The sequence below is a fragment of the Calidris pugnax genome, unplaced genomic scaffold (assembly GCF_001431845.1).
Source record: "Calidris pugnax isolate Ruff unplaced genomic scaffold, ASM143184v1 scaffold24, whole genome shotgun sequence".
NCBI lineage: Eukaryota > Metazoa > Chordata > Aves > Charadriiformes > Scolopacidae > Calidris > Calidris pugnax.
Window position 1 is genome coordinate 17,877,068 of NW_015090922.1, and position 17,358 is coordinate 17,894,425.

General features: G+C 36.7%; 1 protein-coding gene across 2 annotated transcripts in view; it reads right to left on the reverse strand.

Moving 5' to 3' along the window:
* The window catches only part of BIRC6 (baculoviral IAP repeat containing 6), a 157,512-nt gene that overhangs the window by 76,627 nt on the left and 63,527 nt on the right, over positions 1 to 17,358 (reverse strand). For both annotated transcript variants that reach the window (XM_014950697.1, XM_014950698.1), the window contains 11 exons: positions 14,442 to 14,575; positions 13,315 to 13,442; positions 11,037 to 11,599; positions 7,880 to 8,055; positions 7,233 to 7,329; positions 6,849 to 7,043; positions 4,852 to 5,052; positions 3,931 to 4,210; positions 2,329 to 2,585; positions 1,085 to 1,193; positions 354 to 575 (listed from right to left, as the gene is read on the reverse strand). In XM_014950697.1, coding sequence (XP_014806183.1) covers positions 354 to 575; positions 1,085 to 1,193; positions 2,329 to 2,585; positions 3,931 to 4,210; positions 4,852 to 5,052; positions 6,849 to 7,043; positions 7,233 to 7,329; positions 7,880 to 8,055; positions 11,037 to 11,599; positions 13,315 to 13,442; positions 14,442 to 14,575 — 2,362 coding nt within the window. The remainder of the gene's footprint in view (positions 1 to 353; positions 576 to 1,084; positions 1,194 to 2,328; positions 2,586 to 3,930; positions 4,211 to 4,851; positions 5,053 to 6,848; positions 7,044 to 7,232; positions 7,330 to 7,879; positions 8,056 to 11,036; positions 11,600 to 13,314; positions 13,443 to 14,441; positions 14,576 to 17,358) is intronic.

Genomic DNA, 17,358 nt, shown 5'->3' on the forward strand with positions numbered 1-17,358 from the left:
GCCAACAATCAATTTCAACAAGAACAGCCCAGAGTTATCCATTAAAAAACCGACAAACAAAACCAAACCCATGCAACAGTTTACCTTTCGCATATGTGCAAGTACACACATGGGTTTGCTGGATTGTTTTGTTTGGATTTTGTTTTGGAATTTTTTTTTAAATACAATTACACCTGGGAATACGTGAAGTGCAGTTTTCTGTTTAGAGCTACAAAACTGCCTGTTTACATATCCTTATGCATTCTCTTTAGCAATTACTGTTTCACAATGAGTGTGCTTCAAGTCATATCATTTCAGTGAACAAAATAATTCAGTTTTAAAAAGCATGTGGTGCAAAACTTTGGTTTACTTACTCAAAAAGCTCTCTGTCCAGCAACGCTGGTAAATCATATTCAACAAGCAATTCATAGCTATGCCACAAAATTGCTGCTACGCAATGCAAATGGGAAGGGGATGGCATCAAAAGACCATACTCTCTTGTTGAGCTATTTGGACAAATGTAGCTGACCCGGCCACTTTTTTTCATGGCTGCAACTCTTGCGGAATCGCTGACCCATTTCAGCAACGCTTGAATTCTGGAAGGCAAGATGATGTAGTACATTATAAAGGGTCAAAGAAACACCCAAAACTAAATTAGCTGTCTTTTAGTAATCTGAATTACACATTTATCTCTTCCTTTGAAGCAACGTTCAAGAGTGAGCTCAAACTCTGTCTTCTCAAGACTTAGATCACTAACACAGGGAAAATTAATTAAAAACACTTATCTTGGAAAGCCAAATGTAAGCTTTCTTTCTACAGAGAAAGAAAAGAGCAGATGTCGGAGTTCTCAGTATTTCAGAGAAAAGTCAGTTGAACACTAAAAGTTTTATCAGTTTTATAAAAGCAAAAAAAGAGGGATACCATTTGTTTCAAAGGATGCAAGGAGCTGCGATGGAAAGTTAGCCTAAAAGCGTAGTAATCTAAAGAAGTTTTCTATCTCATAACGATCAGTTTTTTAAAAGTCTGTTTTTTTGTAGTAACATCAAGCTGTTATTTAGCAGGTTATTTTCGTGTACACTTCCACATGAGAATCCAAATACATTACCTATCTTTTGTTCCAGGGTCTTGAGTTGTTCCAAGCTGATAAAGAATGTCTATTGTGGAGTCAGAAGAGAGACCATTTAATCTTCCGAACAGTAAAGGGCTATTCAGATCTTGCCGCATTAAAAGAAAAAAAGGGGGGGGGAGGGGAAATAATAGAAGTACTTATATATGTATTTTTAAAAAGTAGTAATGAAATTATTACAGAATTGAAATATTAACACTGAATTGAGTTTTGCCATTAACATAAGGATTCAATTCTTATACACGTCATTATTTCAAAACTGTGCATTTTGTATATTCAATGCAATGTTCAGCCTTGCTAGAGAATGAAAAATTATTGCAACTTTCATCAGATACAGGACTTAAAGGTTTAACTAGTAGGATTTTCCTCAACATGTTACAAAAAGGCATGACAAATTCCAACAGAGCTGTCCAACCTCATACTTCACAGATGTATTTCAAAATGGAAGCTTATTTAACTCCAATTTCCATCAACAGGACTAAGGCTGAGGATTTCCTCAGATTATTTCCTATTCATCTTCTCATCCTGACCTGGAGGAAACTACTCTCTTACCTAACAGCATTCCAGCAAAAGACAGTAGGCTACACTGAAACATTAACTCATGTCAAAATAAGTCATGGAAGCTATTTTGAAAAGAGTGTTCTCTGTTAGTATCAGCAACTTCAAAACAGGGAACAGTTGATTTCAGTTTTCTTTCACTGAAAAGCCACAAAACACTGAAACAAAGTGTGGAGCCATACGAGTCATAAATACAAAAATCCAGTGCATTAGCAGAAGAGCTACTGCAAAATTTTGCTGTGGGACACAGGTGAGTTGTTCAAGTGTCTTGATTATGTACCTCCACCTATAAACTGTTATTCAGACTTTATACTGTCCTACAGACTATTACTGCCCAAATTTTGCTGCATTTGTTTTTCTTAACACTACTCACGGATGCTCTGTGTTTTGAAACATCAAGACATAAAGAGTAAGACATGCTTACAGTATACTGCAGGTTCTGCTCTTGTGTCTTCAAAATGTTCACCTAATTACATGTTCTACACAAAAAATCGTTGTAGAACTACCCACAAAGACTGTGATAATTAGGAGCATAACAAAGCACAATGGCAAGTTCTGGCAACTCAAATTCAGAATCAGAAAGCAAGATGAAAATATACTATATTTGTACATTTATACGAGCAATGTTTTCAAGCAACAACTGAAAAGAAAAACTTTGCGCTCACCTGCAGGATCACTCCCTGATGCTGAGCAGTTTCTTAGAAGAATGTCAATCAATTTCAGGCCTATTCTGGTGGACTGAAGCCCAATTTTCACAAGCACAGCCTCAATATTTGGAGAATGCATACCACAATAAGGTGACATCAGTAAAGCTGCACATGTCTGCAACAGATTCGCAGTGGGTGCTGCAGCACTAGCCATCATTCCTTCTAAATCACTTATGTGAGTGAGGCAGTGGTGTAATAATCTTAACCATCCAATACTGAAAATGAAAACACAAAAATGAGCTAATGTATCATTTTCTTATTATTTTCTTTTTCATCTATAACGTAAGTACCTGTATTAGATTCTAGGACAAGTATTGCAGAAAACTGCTGTGACGTGCTCAGACATAATCTGAGAAAAGCAAATTAAAATGACTAAATTTAAGACCACAAATTCATTTTCATTAGCAATGCTGTTGTAATCACTGGCTTAACATTGTAAGAAAGGCAGAGTTTGTCAGTAGGAAGAGCTAAAATCCTGCAAGTTTTATTACTAAAATGTCTCAATTCACATACATATTTCTTCCAATAGGGCCAACCTCATTCTTTAGACACTGATTATTTTATGTGACTTAAAGATAACCTTTTATGAAGTACAAATATAACAATAATATAAATTTGGCTGTGAAAATTTGCTTCACTGATATTGAAGATCAAAGACCAATTTCAGTTATACAACTTTTATCAAATATACACTGGACAGTATTCACTTTCTCTAAATTTACTTACTCTCTCAAAATTTTTCCCAGCAAAGGGAAAGGTTTTTAAAACTTTCCCATGCTCTTTTTTCAAATTTATAAACATTAAAGTTCAAAAATTAAATATTTCAAAAGTAACAAATTTATACAATTTGGTAAACTAAATTTCAGAACCAGGAAATGTCAAAAATTCACCCAAAGAATTAAATTCAGAAGTCAGAAAATTTCAACACCTTTTTTCTAAAAAAAAAAATCCTTAAGGGTTTGTTTATATTTTAAAAATGAGTACAAAACTCAACATGCCACTTAAATAAAAGCTTTTGATAAGAAATCTTGCTGATATGCCAAAATCACAACAACATTCAGTTCCTATTTTGCAAATGTTTGCAAACAGTACTATTAGATACGACGTCCACAAAACGTCCCATTGTCCTAGTTCTATTCCTACTCCAATACTTATGTAACTCTGTTGACTTCAGTAGGGGCAAGAAATACATCGCTACTTCAGCTTTTCAGACAACTGCCTACCCATTAAAAACTCAGCCTGCAACGCTGAATGCCTTCTTTCACCATTGCAGAGATTAAACACACGCTTTTACATATGCAGATTAAGCATGCCACCAAAAAAAGTGAGAAGTACTGCTTATATTTGTCTTCTGAAAAAAGAAAAAAGCAAAAAAAGAAGCAAGTTTTCTGAGACATTTGAAACAGATTCTGCAAATGTTAAAATTCAACTCCAAAACCAGGTTCTCATGAACACAGTTTGCTTCTGAAAGATCTGTCTCAGAGCAGAAAACGTAATTAAAATAGTCAAAAGAATGAACTGGCACGAACGTGCCTCAGTCCATTGATAGCAGAGGCATACCTTGTTTTAGAGACCTGATCCTCAGAGGGCAGGAATGGATTATTGACGGTTGCAGACGAGGTGTTTCCGAAGGCTGTGAGGCCCAACAGTTTGATCTGCGAGAGGCCGAGAGTGCTGGCATCCCGAGGGCGATGGAGACGGAGGCAGACAGCTGAGGCAACTTCAGCTTTTACCAGCTGGATTTTTATATACGTGAGACCACTTGTGATAACAGGAGTTGACAAAGGTAACATATTGACACCATCTGCGCTTATTTCAACAGATACTGATGAAGGGCAAGCTATAGAGTAAGATAAGAAGGTTTAATACTATTTAAAAATCTGTACGGGTTTGAATTTTAAGTGTTAAACATGTATCCCTGTTAAAGATACAGAACGCCATGAATGAAATGCTCTTAGGCAAACACTACTACAGAACTGCAGCTGGAATATTTGACCTGCGCGACGGTATAGGTTAAGATGCATAAGCATTTTGATACATGGTGTATACTGTTCATTCCAAAGACTTAAGATGATCAGAAGTTCTGTCAGTGTGAATGCCACGTTTCCCTAGCAGGGCTACAAGAATAATAGCTGAAAATCTCATACTATATTCCAATCCCCATACAACACCATTTTGCCTGAAGATCTCTGACAAATATCATATTCTCACCAGGCAAAGTTTTGAGAAGTTGGGCAAGAATTTTTGCGTATTTAAATTTAACACCACGACCACAAAACATGTACTGAGCTAGAAGAAATCAACAGAGGCAGGGCCTTCCATTCTCAAGGAATGCAGAATTGGCAAGCTTTTCAACTCGTTTTACAGGCATACTTCAAGCAACCTGTCCGCTTTAGTTCCTCTGATTGTACTCTTTGTATTATTTCTAAATCCCACCCTTAACATTTTTGAACTGGCACCAACATCAGTGAAACTACTTACTCGCCAGAGAGGCCAGGTGGGGCTGAATGTGGATCTCCTTGAGCAGCACGGCTGCAGGAAGGTGGATGGTGAGGTCACACCAAGCTTCCTCGGGTAAAAATATATAGGACCAGGCGGCAGACCGAGCGCGTCTGTGGGGAGGAGTAGCCTGTAACAGCACTTCAGCAGGCTGGGCAGTGGGACTGCTGGAGGTGATGGAACCTTCAAAGCAAGCACCATTAACACTGATTATTAATGTTTATTAGCAAAACCCAGTTAATTTACAACCTGGACCATGGCAAACACATTTATTTTTTTTCTCTTTCTCACCTGTTTTGGTTTATTGATAACATCCCACTTGTAATAATGACAACTGCTTCTTTTACTCTTAAGGTTGTCTTACAATAGGCAGTTTATATATCCACATGCATGTGCTTGAAAACTTGCTAGGGGTCACTTGCTATCAAAATCCTAAACTTTCTATCAGAAGTTCATTACGAAAAGGTGCAGGTTGAACAGCATGCTTCAAACTTGAACTCAGTTAATTCATAGTGTACATAACGAAGGCTTTAAAGATTTAAATATTACAAAGATAACATAAACGACTTCATAACCAAAATCTGCAAACCTTTTTCTTTAAAAAGGTTTGTTTCACATGAAAACCTGTTTCTAAAAACACACTAGAAGCAAAACACCTGAGCACAGCAGATGCTTATCTTTCTAATCTTAGAACAAGTTAAGAATGAAGCGGGAATATTGAGGCTACGTCTTCTTTAGCAAGTAGAACAGCACAAAATCAGATTTATGCTTTTTAAACTACAGGTACTCGGGATGTTTTAAAGTAGCTCTAGCTTGGCTCCATGACTGAATGCCTGCCTAGAAGCAGCTGGAGGCAAATTCCTGGACACATTTTGATAGAAATTCAGCTCAAATGAACTGAGATGGTCTCCCAGCAAACACTACATGATAAGAATCAGAGTGTAGTAAGTGAGGACAGCCAGGTTAACTTCAAAAGCACACTCCTGACTGAAAGTATAAAGGCATGGAAGAATCCACTACCATATATGCTTAGGATTTTTCTACTTAAAGTTATCAAGTACCAATATCTGCAGGATTCTTAATTTACCTTTTAGGAATTTGTGAAGAACAAGACAGAAGATTTCTAACAGACCCCTATTGTGCCAAATAAACATCTCTTCTTTTTTTGTTTTTGTTCTAATTTCATTCACTTAAATTTGAATGATCGGACTGAATGGATTTCTCTCTTATCCAACGATTTTTCTAGAAGTTTTAAAAACAATCCTTTATTTCTTCCCTCGTGACAGTGATACACACTGTACGAATACATTCATGTGCTACGCTAGGCTAGCAGGCAACAACAGAAACCATTAAGAGACTAGTAGTGAAAAGGAGCCTTTGTAAGATACTGAAGTATATCTATACCTTAAACCACACACATTTTAGTTAAGTGACAGGCATTGTATTGATACCAACAGAGTACTGCAATTCAAACAGACATTCACACAGGCAACATTGGAGCAATCAGGTACAGGTGTGAGAGCAGCAGCAGCAATATCAGCCCTGTGCCCCAGCTTCTGCCGCTGTTTGACCTAGCTGGGGCTCATGCTGTATCATCCAACTGTGCTATGCTTCTGTCACAGCTCCATCAAACCAGATATGCCTTAAGTGAAGTCAGCAAGTCTTAGTGTTTCTATGGCAGATGCTGGCTTGGAACTGGCCATTCCCTGACCTAGGGGAGAAGGAAGGGGCCCACCTCAATGCACGGCTACATCAGATACAGATCACTCCTTTCCTTCTTTCCCCTGTCCACACAAGGTGTTATTACCTGTGGATGAGGGGTTAACCTCCTCCCCCAACATCTCCTTGAAACGCCAGCAACCCCTCTGTTTAGAAGATTTAATAGTATTACAACATTTTACACTATCACAATATTTTTTGTTAAGAACTTGATAAAGATTCAAATGGATATTAATGTAAGAGAAAGAAGTATTACTTACCCAGAGGCGCAAAATTATGAATTCCTTCTGCATTATCAGGCTCAGAAGCTAGCACTCTAGCTTTCAAACTGCTATCTGTTGCTTTGGTGGGACCAGAATCAAGAAATTTCATAATAGTCGAAACCATACTTCTTGCTGTGTTAACAATAGCTCTTGTGCTTGTTACCATGTTGTTACAAATAAGCTGAACACCACCTGTGCATAATGTAGATGGAGGAGAAAAAAACCACAACTGTTCAGAAGCATGCAGCAGATTCTACTAAGCAAGCCTGTTTGGTAAATTTGCTCCTTCCGCCACATATCTGTATTCCTTCTTTAAGCGCCCAAAAAAATTATCTACAATAAGCCTTTTATTTGATACAGGTAAAGACAAGACATTCTTACCCATATCATGGAAAGCCTTCAGTGCTTCACTTGTATCCAACACTCGTAAAATGAACCAGAGCAGGGGCTCAGATAACTGACAAGTGGCAAGAGAACCCTAGAAGAAAAAGTTAAGAAATGTACAGTTTCATGCAAAATTAATATGACAGAAATGCACATTAGTCTCCCCTTTTAGTAGGCAAAAATCCCAGAGAGGAAATGCCACCATAGTCAACGTCTGTACCATGAAATCACGCAGTATCACGCTCCATATGGTTCACATCTACATAGGATAAGTCTTTGCAGTAAGGAAAACATCAAAATACCAGGGGGAAGCAGCTCAAGGGAAATAAGAACATTTAAAATACCCACTAATATGAACACAATAAATGTGTTTCCCACCTGAACACAATAAAACAATCCAGCTTCAAGCCTTTACACCCAAACATTTACAAGAACGTCAAAATGTCCTTACAGAAACTCTCTCTCCCCCTCTACCATGGGCAACAGAGGGAGGCTTCCTAACTCCAGCACCAAAGTGAAGTGAGGTTGGAAAAATGTTAACATTTCTTTTACATCGCACTAGTTCAGTTTTCTGAGCGTATTATAGGTTCCAGTACAAATTAACCTGTAATTCCCTTGAAGCAGACAGACCTAAGGGAACTTACCTGTCTTCCCATGTACCCACAGGCCATGTAGGTCAGAATTGGCTGGAGCATCACTTGCACTGTTGTTGCTTTTTTACTAAGCGTTGTCAGGATAGTGAACAACCCATCTCCAACTGATATTGCATCTAAACCACCATGGAAGTTTTCATGTTTAGTCAGATGTAAGCCACTTGCACCTTAGTAAAAACAGAAGCAGTTCAAAGGTGAGAAGTTGAGACCTAACAAACTATTACAGCAAATAAGAGAACTCACGGATATTTAAATTTCTTTTCAGTTAAACATTCACATGGGTTTTAAAAACTACAAATGGGCTAGTTTTCAGGATCATATAAGCTACTATTAGCGTTTCTAGATGGATGCTACCTTCTTTACAGTACACATAGGAAGACTAGACCCAGGAAGTCAGGGAATTTAAATCCAATTTTAGATAAGCCCATAAAAATGATGTAATTAGTGAAGGAAACAGAACAAGAACTAGCAGGATTGGAAACACTCCTAGCCAGAAGCAACTGTCAAGTATTTAAGATTTTTTTTCAGATAGTAACAGAAGTGCAGTTGTGCAACCAAAAAAAACCCAAACCATTTAACATACATATTTCTATCAGAAATACCTCTTCTGGAATTCTACTTCTCAGTGTTACAGCTCAGGATTTATTCATGAGGATTAACTGAATATCGATATTCAGCAATATTGATAACACATTGCTGAAATTGAGGATGGAAAGCAAAAGAATAGTCTACCCAAGGAAGAGATTATCTCCATAAATACAACTGTCTCACAAAACATATGACATCAATCTGGGAGAGCTTTTAAAAGTGGTTTTAGATTTGACTGTGGGGGTGGATGGAATAATCACTTTCTATTTAGAGAAACTGGAGTTATACTAACACATAATAATAAAAAATAAGGTGTTCAAATAAATGATGTTTGGAATATGCCTTAGAGAAATGTTCCAGCTAGAGAAATGACAGCTCTAGTACTTTGATTACCTTTAATCAAGAAAGAAAATATTGACAAGCACTGGATACACAGAAACAGGCAGAGAAAGAAGAGTCTTAAGACTGAAAAAGTTAAATGGGATGAAAGACAGCACTGAAGAAAACTAAGTTGGGTTTGCTGTGTAGCCTTTGAGGCAAGGAGAAAGAGGGGAAGACTGTGTATGATTTTCACAGTGTGTCAATGACAAATCATAAGAACCTAATAAAATAAATAGACAAAATGGTCATAAAAGAAAATCCAAGAAATGTTTTAACTTCATATGACCGGTGAATTATTCAAGGCCACCCTGGTTACTGACCAGCTGGCTCACCAGGTGCAGTAAATTAATATCATTAGCCTAAATTTTGACACGAGAGTCACTACTTATTAGAACACATGTGCAGACATCTTGTATATCTTTCCTGGGTAGCTAACACACTGCATTGGCTATTACATGTTTACTACTATATGCCGATAACTGATTTTTGGATCATATATAAAGTTGGCTGTAGTCTTGGAGAAATGTTTTGTTCATAGAAATTGTCTGGAGAGAGTTTAATACAGTTCTTCATGAAAGAAATAAAACCACAAATAGCTGTCGTTATATCTTCCCAAAATACACATACAAATTAGTTTCAATAACCTATATTAAAAGACCTTGGGAAGAATAATCCGCCGAAGGGATCAGCTGGCCTGAATTCAATGAAAACCATTTTGAAACAACACTCTTCCAAATTGCCTTTTTAAAAATGCAAAACAACTGGTGGGCAGAAAATGGTGGTTTAGAAAGACATCAAAGTTGAGGAGAAGAATTTTTGAATTTCACCCCAAAGAAACACATATTGAGCACAAACTATCATTCCCAGAACAAACTGCTTTCAGTATTCACAATGTATTTGCAATACAACACCAACTATCCAGAGTAAAGGAGCAGACATTCTGGAACTAATTTCGGGAAGGTTCCAACAGCGCAAGCCAGGCTTGTCAAATCCTGCCTGCTGTTTAATTTGACTACTGGAGGTTACTACTTTTTCCTCAATTGCTTTTATGCCAAAATGAACCACTGGTCTAATATTCACGTGCTCTCATCCAAGAAGTATACTGGGTTTTGATGATAGCACTGGTTAACAGTTTCACATCTGCTTAAAAGAGCCTTGCCAGAAAAAGGCCAGAGGTACTTTCTTCCAAACAAGAGAATCACTATAAAAAGAACAAAATTTTACAACTATTACACCTGAAATCTAGTGCAGGCTTTTTGCCTATCCTCCTACAAAGCATTTTTCCAGTTTTGGGCATGCAGTAACATTCACAGTATTTCAGTCAGTGGTTAAATTTGTGCAAATAAACTCTATTCTATCACACAGCTCACAAATAAGTCACAAAGACAATCTCTCTGAGAAAATGCACCTTAGGCACATGCCTGACAAACAGCAACTTTGCTATTCAAAGCATCACTGGCTTCCTCACTTGTTCATAGCAAGAAGATACCACCCACAATATATGACTGGATCTCTCAGAACATGCTGTTAATGAGATTTCTGGTAAAACAGAGGAACAGAAGAGTTTATGTATTCTGTGCAAGGGCCACAATTGTGATTTTTCTTTTTCAGAAATGATTTTTAAAAAAAAGGAAAATAATGCAATACATAAGAGACTAATTGAGGTAACACGTCTGTAGTATAAACTGAAGACTAATCCTAATCCATGCATAGAAGCATGCAATAGGCATAGACTGAAATACAGGAAATTCCATTTAGACATAATAAAAAGGCTTCTCCACTTTAAGAATGACTGAACATTGTTAATATGTTGCCCAGAGCAGCTGTGGAGTTTCCACCCTTGGGGAATTAAAAACCCAACCGGACAAGGTGCCGAGCAACCTGCTCTTTTGAGTTGACCCTCTGGACAATTTCCAACGACCTCTTTCAACATTAACCATTCTGAGATTCAGCAAATTCAAATGCCAAACACATTCCAGTTCAGTTTTAATTACTGTCTACCACCTCATGGTAGTTTTTTTTGACGTACCTTTTTCCTCTTTCACTTCTTATCAGTCTCTTATTTCCTGCCATTTCTGTGTCACAGTCTTTCATGTATACACATAATCTATGAGTTTGTAGAAGTTTTAAGTGTTTTACCACCCCAAAAGATGTTCCTTTTTATTTACAAAATACCTACCAATAATCATTGCCATAGCGCTGCTGTTACACTGGCCAAGTGCAGACAAAATCTGGCTCATAATTTGTTGGTTGGCTAACACCAAATCTGCCACATATGCAGTTGATCCTTGAGTATTAGGGTTGCCTCCATTGCCATCTTTGCCTCCTGAAACCTTTTCTTCATCAGACACACTGTCCGTAGTACTGCTTGCTACTGGAACACGGGCACTGTATTCTCGATTACTGGAAAGCGGCAGTTGAACTAAAATGTTGACCAGCTTTAATAAATCAAACATAAGTTGATCCCTTGTCATTTCTCCACAAACTGCTTTGGCATCACCTGGACGGATAATATTGGCAAAAAGCCCTCCAAAACACGCTCGAGCACCCACAGAGCTGTCTGAGCCGCTGCGAGACATCACTTTGTCCGAACATGTAATGTAATGATGCACAAGGAAGGTTATAGACTCAATTACTGCAGAAATAGTGCTAACTGATACAACTTCAAAATTCTGTTCCAGAGTAAATTCCAAGAGTTTCACTTGTGCATCCAAGGGTCCCTGGCCTGTCTGGAAAGCACCCCTGAAAAGAGGAAAGAAAAAAGATATTTCATTGTTCAATATTAACAAGTTAAACAGGTTTGGTTGTTGTTTGTTGGGTTTTTTTCTTTCTTTATTTTCAAGACTCAAAAAGCACACCAGACTTTCAGTATATAGTTTTCAGAAATGCATGTTGAAGCACAATCTGATCTGTCATGCGAGTCAACTATTCATCACTTTTTAACACACCTGTCATCACACAGACTATAGAACCTGCTCGTGCAATCACTTTCCTGATACCACTTAAGATTAAAATTTCCTTTGAAAAAGTCTAGGATCCATAATTTTTTTAATCATTCAGTTAATTTTTTAGGTATAGGCCTGGAATAGAGTCCTGTTGAGTCGTGGATGAAAGTTTCCTACCTTTGCAGGGAAATTTGATGGGAAGAAGTAATCTAATACTATACTATTATTAGGATTCTTTTTCTAACAGAAAATCATGATGGTAGTTTTTTGTTTTTTCTTTTTTTTTTTCCCCCCTGAGGTAGAAAGAAGAATCATCAGGTTTTAGCTATCTAACTAGTAACTATACATATGACCGTGAGAAGGTACTCGAACTATCACAGGTTGGTGCTTGCAGGTTGATTGCTTGAAGGATCTCCTTTAGGGATAAGTTTTTCTCAATTACTTTCACATGTATACCAGCGGACTACAAAAAGAACTTTTTGAATAATTTCATTTAAAATAAAACTGATGCTAATTCTTGAAGTATGGGAGTTAGTTACTGATTTTTGATACATTTCTCTGTCTTTTGATATTGATTAATCTTACGATATCTTTTAAATTTAAATGCAGAACAAAACACTTTATAGAAGCAGCCCTGAAGAAATAATTTGGCATTTAGTTAGTTCTAATAGTAAAATACTGCTTTTCTTCACAATCAATGTTATGATTTGATCAGACATGGTATACTTCAATAATTACCCGGGGTTTTAGAAATAACCATCTAAACCCTTTTCTGGTGCTTTGCTTCATTTTATGACATTTCAGTCCCACCTTTGGTTTGTCTCAAAAAAAAAAATATCTAACACATTTCAAAACCCCCCCTTTCAGTGGTCTCATCAGTTTATTTCAAATATTTCAAATGTAGACACACATTCCAAGATTCACTGTGAATTAATTATTTTACTGTATTATGACATTTCTTGTATAAGTGACTGATCATCAGTCTAAACCTGGCAAACACCACCCATTCAATTTAAATTACTATGGTAAATCTGTTAGAGAAGGACAAAACTGTTTTCTGTATGATTAAAGAATAGATAACACCAAAGTGCCACCTACTGGGAAGCCGGAAGCTTGTCCCTAATTATATTAAGCCTTTGTCTGGGAATGAGCAGAACTTCAATACCAGAAATAAGTGGTAATTCCTAATGTACTTCAGACCAAACAACTGACACATAACAGTCTTGTGCCCATTGACCTAGCCTCGAAGAAGCAGAGCTGTAAAAGACAAGTCATAAGCTCTTCTCTCTCCTCTGGCCAGTAGCCCTCCTTCTCTACACTAGTGGGGAGACAAGACGTCAATAGGCCCCAGAAGGAGAGCGAGGCAGAGGTTTTCCACCTTCAGGTGAGGAGAAAAGGTAAAAAAAAAAGACAAAGCAATAAACATGCATATTACACAAATAGGATTATGCAATCTCATAGATTTTAAAGACAACGAGGATGTGAAAGGAAAAAAAAATAGTTAACTTTTACCTTTCTGTTGAAAGTATATGTATTAATTTCAATAAAAATTCACTGAACATCTGAGGACAAGTGGAAGAAAGATGCACTTGCAATCGAGTAAGAAATTCTTGCATAGCTTGTGTTGCTGTTGGCCCAACCTAGATGGTAAGACATTTTAATAAGTGTTACATAAAACTGAAATATCTTCAAGAACACCAAGTGGTATCTAACAAGAACATTTTCAAAGAAAAGAAAATTATTATGTAGCTTAATTTGCTTTCTCAAAAATTTCACAGAGTTTTTACAGAACGATTCCGTATCAATTTGTATGTGTTTTTCTATTACTAACCATGAGTAAAAAGCAAACAATTCAGTTCTTTGCCTAAGACTCATTCTGCAACTTGAGACCTAATCTTTTCAGCAATGCAAACTACGCTTCACACAAAATACATTTCTGTGCTAATCTGAATGCTTTTGTACAAACTACACATTTACACAAAGTGCTTTAAACTAATGGCACAATGTTTAAGGTCTAGAAAAGACTATGCATTTTCTGGAAAATACTGGAAATACCAGGTGTTTTCTGCCTCCTAAACTAAGAGTTTCGGAGATTCCTGTCAAATATTACATATAATTAATTTAACTTGGCTTTTTTTAAAATCACTATTCACAGATGTTTCAAGGACTGCAAAATGCGAAAAAAAAATTAGCTGAAATTAGGAGAAATAGTAGGCCCTGCATGAATTCAGAAAACAGGCAGAAAATAAAAGCTTAATTTTAAATTCTAGAATTTCTAGTTATTTAAACTTCATCAGCATTTTTATCCTGATTTCAGGAAACTAACTCAACCCTATCCCTTTTTTCATACATACAACTAAGGAACCCTAACGTGCAACACATTCACTGACACGACACGACATTCTCTCCCTGGGGCAAGTCTTCAGACAGTTGTAAAAATGTATGATCACTACTCAGTGTATCACCAACATGAACTTCCCTACGGCTGTTCATCAAAACCAACTAAGACTACAATCAAAAAAAAGAAACAAGCCAAGAACATATTGCACGAATAATACAGAACATGAAGAACTCATATTCACATCAAGTGTGCTGAAATTCTTTTACAAAGAGCTTTTCTTATTTTAGTTGCTAGTTACCTGTGGACTGTGTTGATTCGTTCCATGAGGATTCGTGCCGGAAAGAAATTTCACTAACACATGAATGAGGTTTGGATCTGACACCAACAATTGGGCAGTACTTTCCTGAGCTCCAATGGCACTGCTTGGACCAGCTTAAAGACATAAAAATTAAATCTGTAATCTTACGCATGAAATGTAAATCCAACATTTACACTGCATATCCCTTATACATATTTAATGATGCGTAAATATTCTCAGCAAAATCAGCTACCCAAAGCTGCTTACTCAGGACTACAATTCTGAGTATAGAGTTTTCCATTAAGTATAGATACAAACCCCCACAACTGCTCCATCAGTGTTTCAAGCTTGCTAAGGCAGTATTCCTGAAACCAGAGCTTCATGTTGTAGAAGCAATACATACAGACATTTTTATTTGTTTCTCTTTGCTAGTCCAACACTTTAATAAGGCTTAAGCACATTTGTTAGTTTGTCAGATAGAGACCACATGTTCTGTTATCCCGCAAACTATAAGGATATTTTTATCCTTGGCACATTCAGAGACTTCTCATCATTCACTAAAACTGTAGAGAGCTTAACAGATTAAGAACTTTGAGGACCAGAATTAAAATACACCCTTCAATGATCAAAAAAATGAGCTTTATCAAATGTGAAGTCTTACTAATTCAGTAGTTGTATATTGAACCAATTCAAAACACAACTTGAGAAAAGTTTAGCTACCTACTGGATAAAAATACATGTTCTTATAATATTGCACATATCTAAATGAAGTTCCATGTTGAATTTCATGCTGAAGAAATGAACTCTTTCAGACTATCTCATATCACTGAATATTTCAGAACAACAGAGAAGCCTCCTCTGCACATTGCAGAATGTGCCTTGGAAACATCAGTCTGGGTGATCAAGTTTATTTTCCCCTGCTGAATCTGCACCCCTGAACATTTACTCAAGTAAAACATGCAATAATACACTGATTTTCCCTATAAGAAAACTAGCTACTTGGTTGTTGGTGGGTGAGATTTTTGGTTGATCATTTTTGTGGGATGTTTCTGAGCATATCATAACAAAAGTCAAATATGAAAATGACACTGAGGTCACTAGAACACTTGCTAAGCTCACAGCTCTTGCATGCGTACTTTGACCTGTTATGTTACTTCATTTTGGTGCTTTTTTGAAAAAAAAATCTACTTATAAACTATTTTGAAATTTAAGGCAAACCACTATCATTAAAATTACATTCAGCTGTAACTGGCATAAGTAATCAAAATGAGAAGTTCATCTGAATTTGGTTATTCTGTTTTTCATAGTTTTCTGTAAATTTTCATTGTTTCAATGTAACTGCATCATTTAAACTATTTGTATGACTTCAGTTTTGAGCTAGACGTCACTTGAGTTTGTCAAGAAGTACTGAGTATTCAAATTAATTTCAAAATAAGTGTATGAAGTGCCTAAAAAGTTTATATTTTTATTTGAAAAAGGGACATACTTTAGTGCTTTCCTGCATTCCTGAATGGAACCTTCATAGACAGAAAAGTATTTAATTTTCTTCAGAGACTTTCAATCCCCTATGATGTTTATAATGATCAGTGTGACAAAAAACCCACTGCTATTCAATGTTGTTCTTTTTTCAAAAAGAAAAGAAAACAATACTTCAATTGAAACAACAGCTTTTAGAATATGTATGCTCGCATTTTTCTGAACAGGGCACATTTGGGGCGTACCTTCAAGTAATTTAATTAGTTCACTTGGTGTTTCTTTGAAGTTTACATTATTTTAAGAACTCCAGCTTTTTCCTGCTGTGTTCACTTTCACTTGTTAGATTTGTACTGTAACTACTTAATTAAATCTGGCTATTTATGAAGACTTTACATCTTAATACAAGTAGATGTTACATTAGAACTTCCCTGGAATTGACAGTCCCAGCCCATCTCCTCTTGACAAGCAGTAGTCAAGTCCACACACCACCCCTTCAACTCATTTCCTTCCAGGATTAGAAGGTTTCATAGGTTTTCTACTGTTTCATGACAGGGTTGATACCATAACTGAATATATACATCTTCATAACCTCCTATGTTATTTTATTTTTCTATTTAATAGCAGAAAGTATTTCTACAATATAAAAACCCATTTTGCCTGCACTATATTTGTAGTTTGAGGTTTTGTTTGACATTCTAACTCGGATTTCATGATGCATGTACATCTTCTGCTCAAAACAGTGCTCTCTAACAGTATTTCTGGTGACAACAATAACGTAAGCAAAAGGGCATGTAGGGAGAGCACAAATAGCTCTTGCTGAAGTAAGAGAGTAAATGCATTATGAGAACTATTCGACAGATGACAGCCGTTTACTCCAGAGCAATTGTAGCTCTAAGGAATTTTTCTTAGCCAGGTGTCACTGCAGATTTGCTTCTACCCACCTTCCTTTACATGGCATTAAATTGTTCTAGATGTCACACATCAAATGCTGATTTTAAACACCATCCCTGCAAAATTTGTCATGAATCTTGTAACTAATGAATGCCCTTGTTCTGAAAAGAACAGGGGTATTGGGTTTATCCCTAAAAAATATCTTGCACTCCACCAATAAGAGTTTCTGAGGCACGGAAGTTACACAGCCTCAGCTTTCATTCTGAAGACATGTATCAGCACATAATGGCATAATTAAATCAGACTTTTCCGACCATGAACTGACCTGCCCTAGATGGCAGTTGCTCATAAAATCCCAACATAGGACAGTTCTGAAAAAGAATCTATGAATCTCTACTCCCCACCTATACTCAAGTGGGGAAAAAAAACCAATCAACAACTAAAAAAACTTGTTTATTATCAGAGAGATCTGGGGTTTTGGAAAAATAACTAAGAAATAGCTTTGAAAGTAACATCTGGATGAGATCTCTAGAACCACCTCACTTCTCAT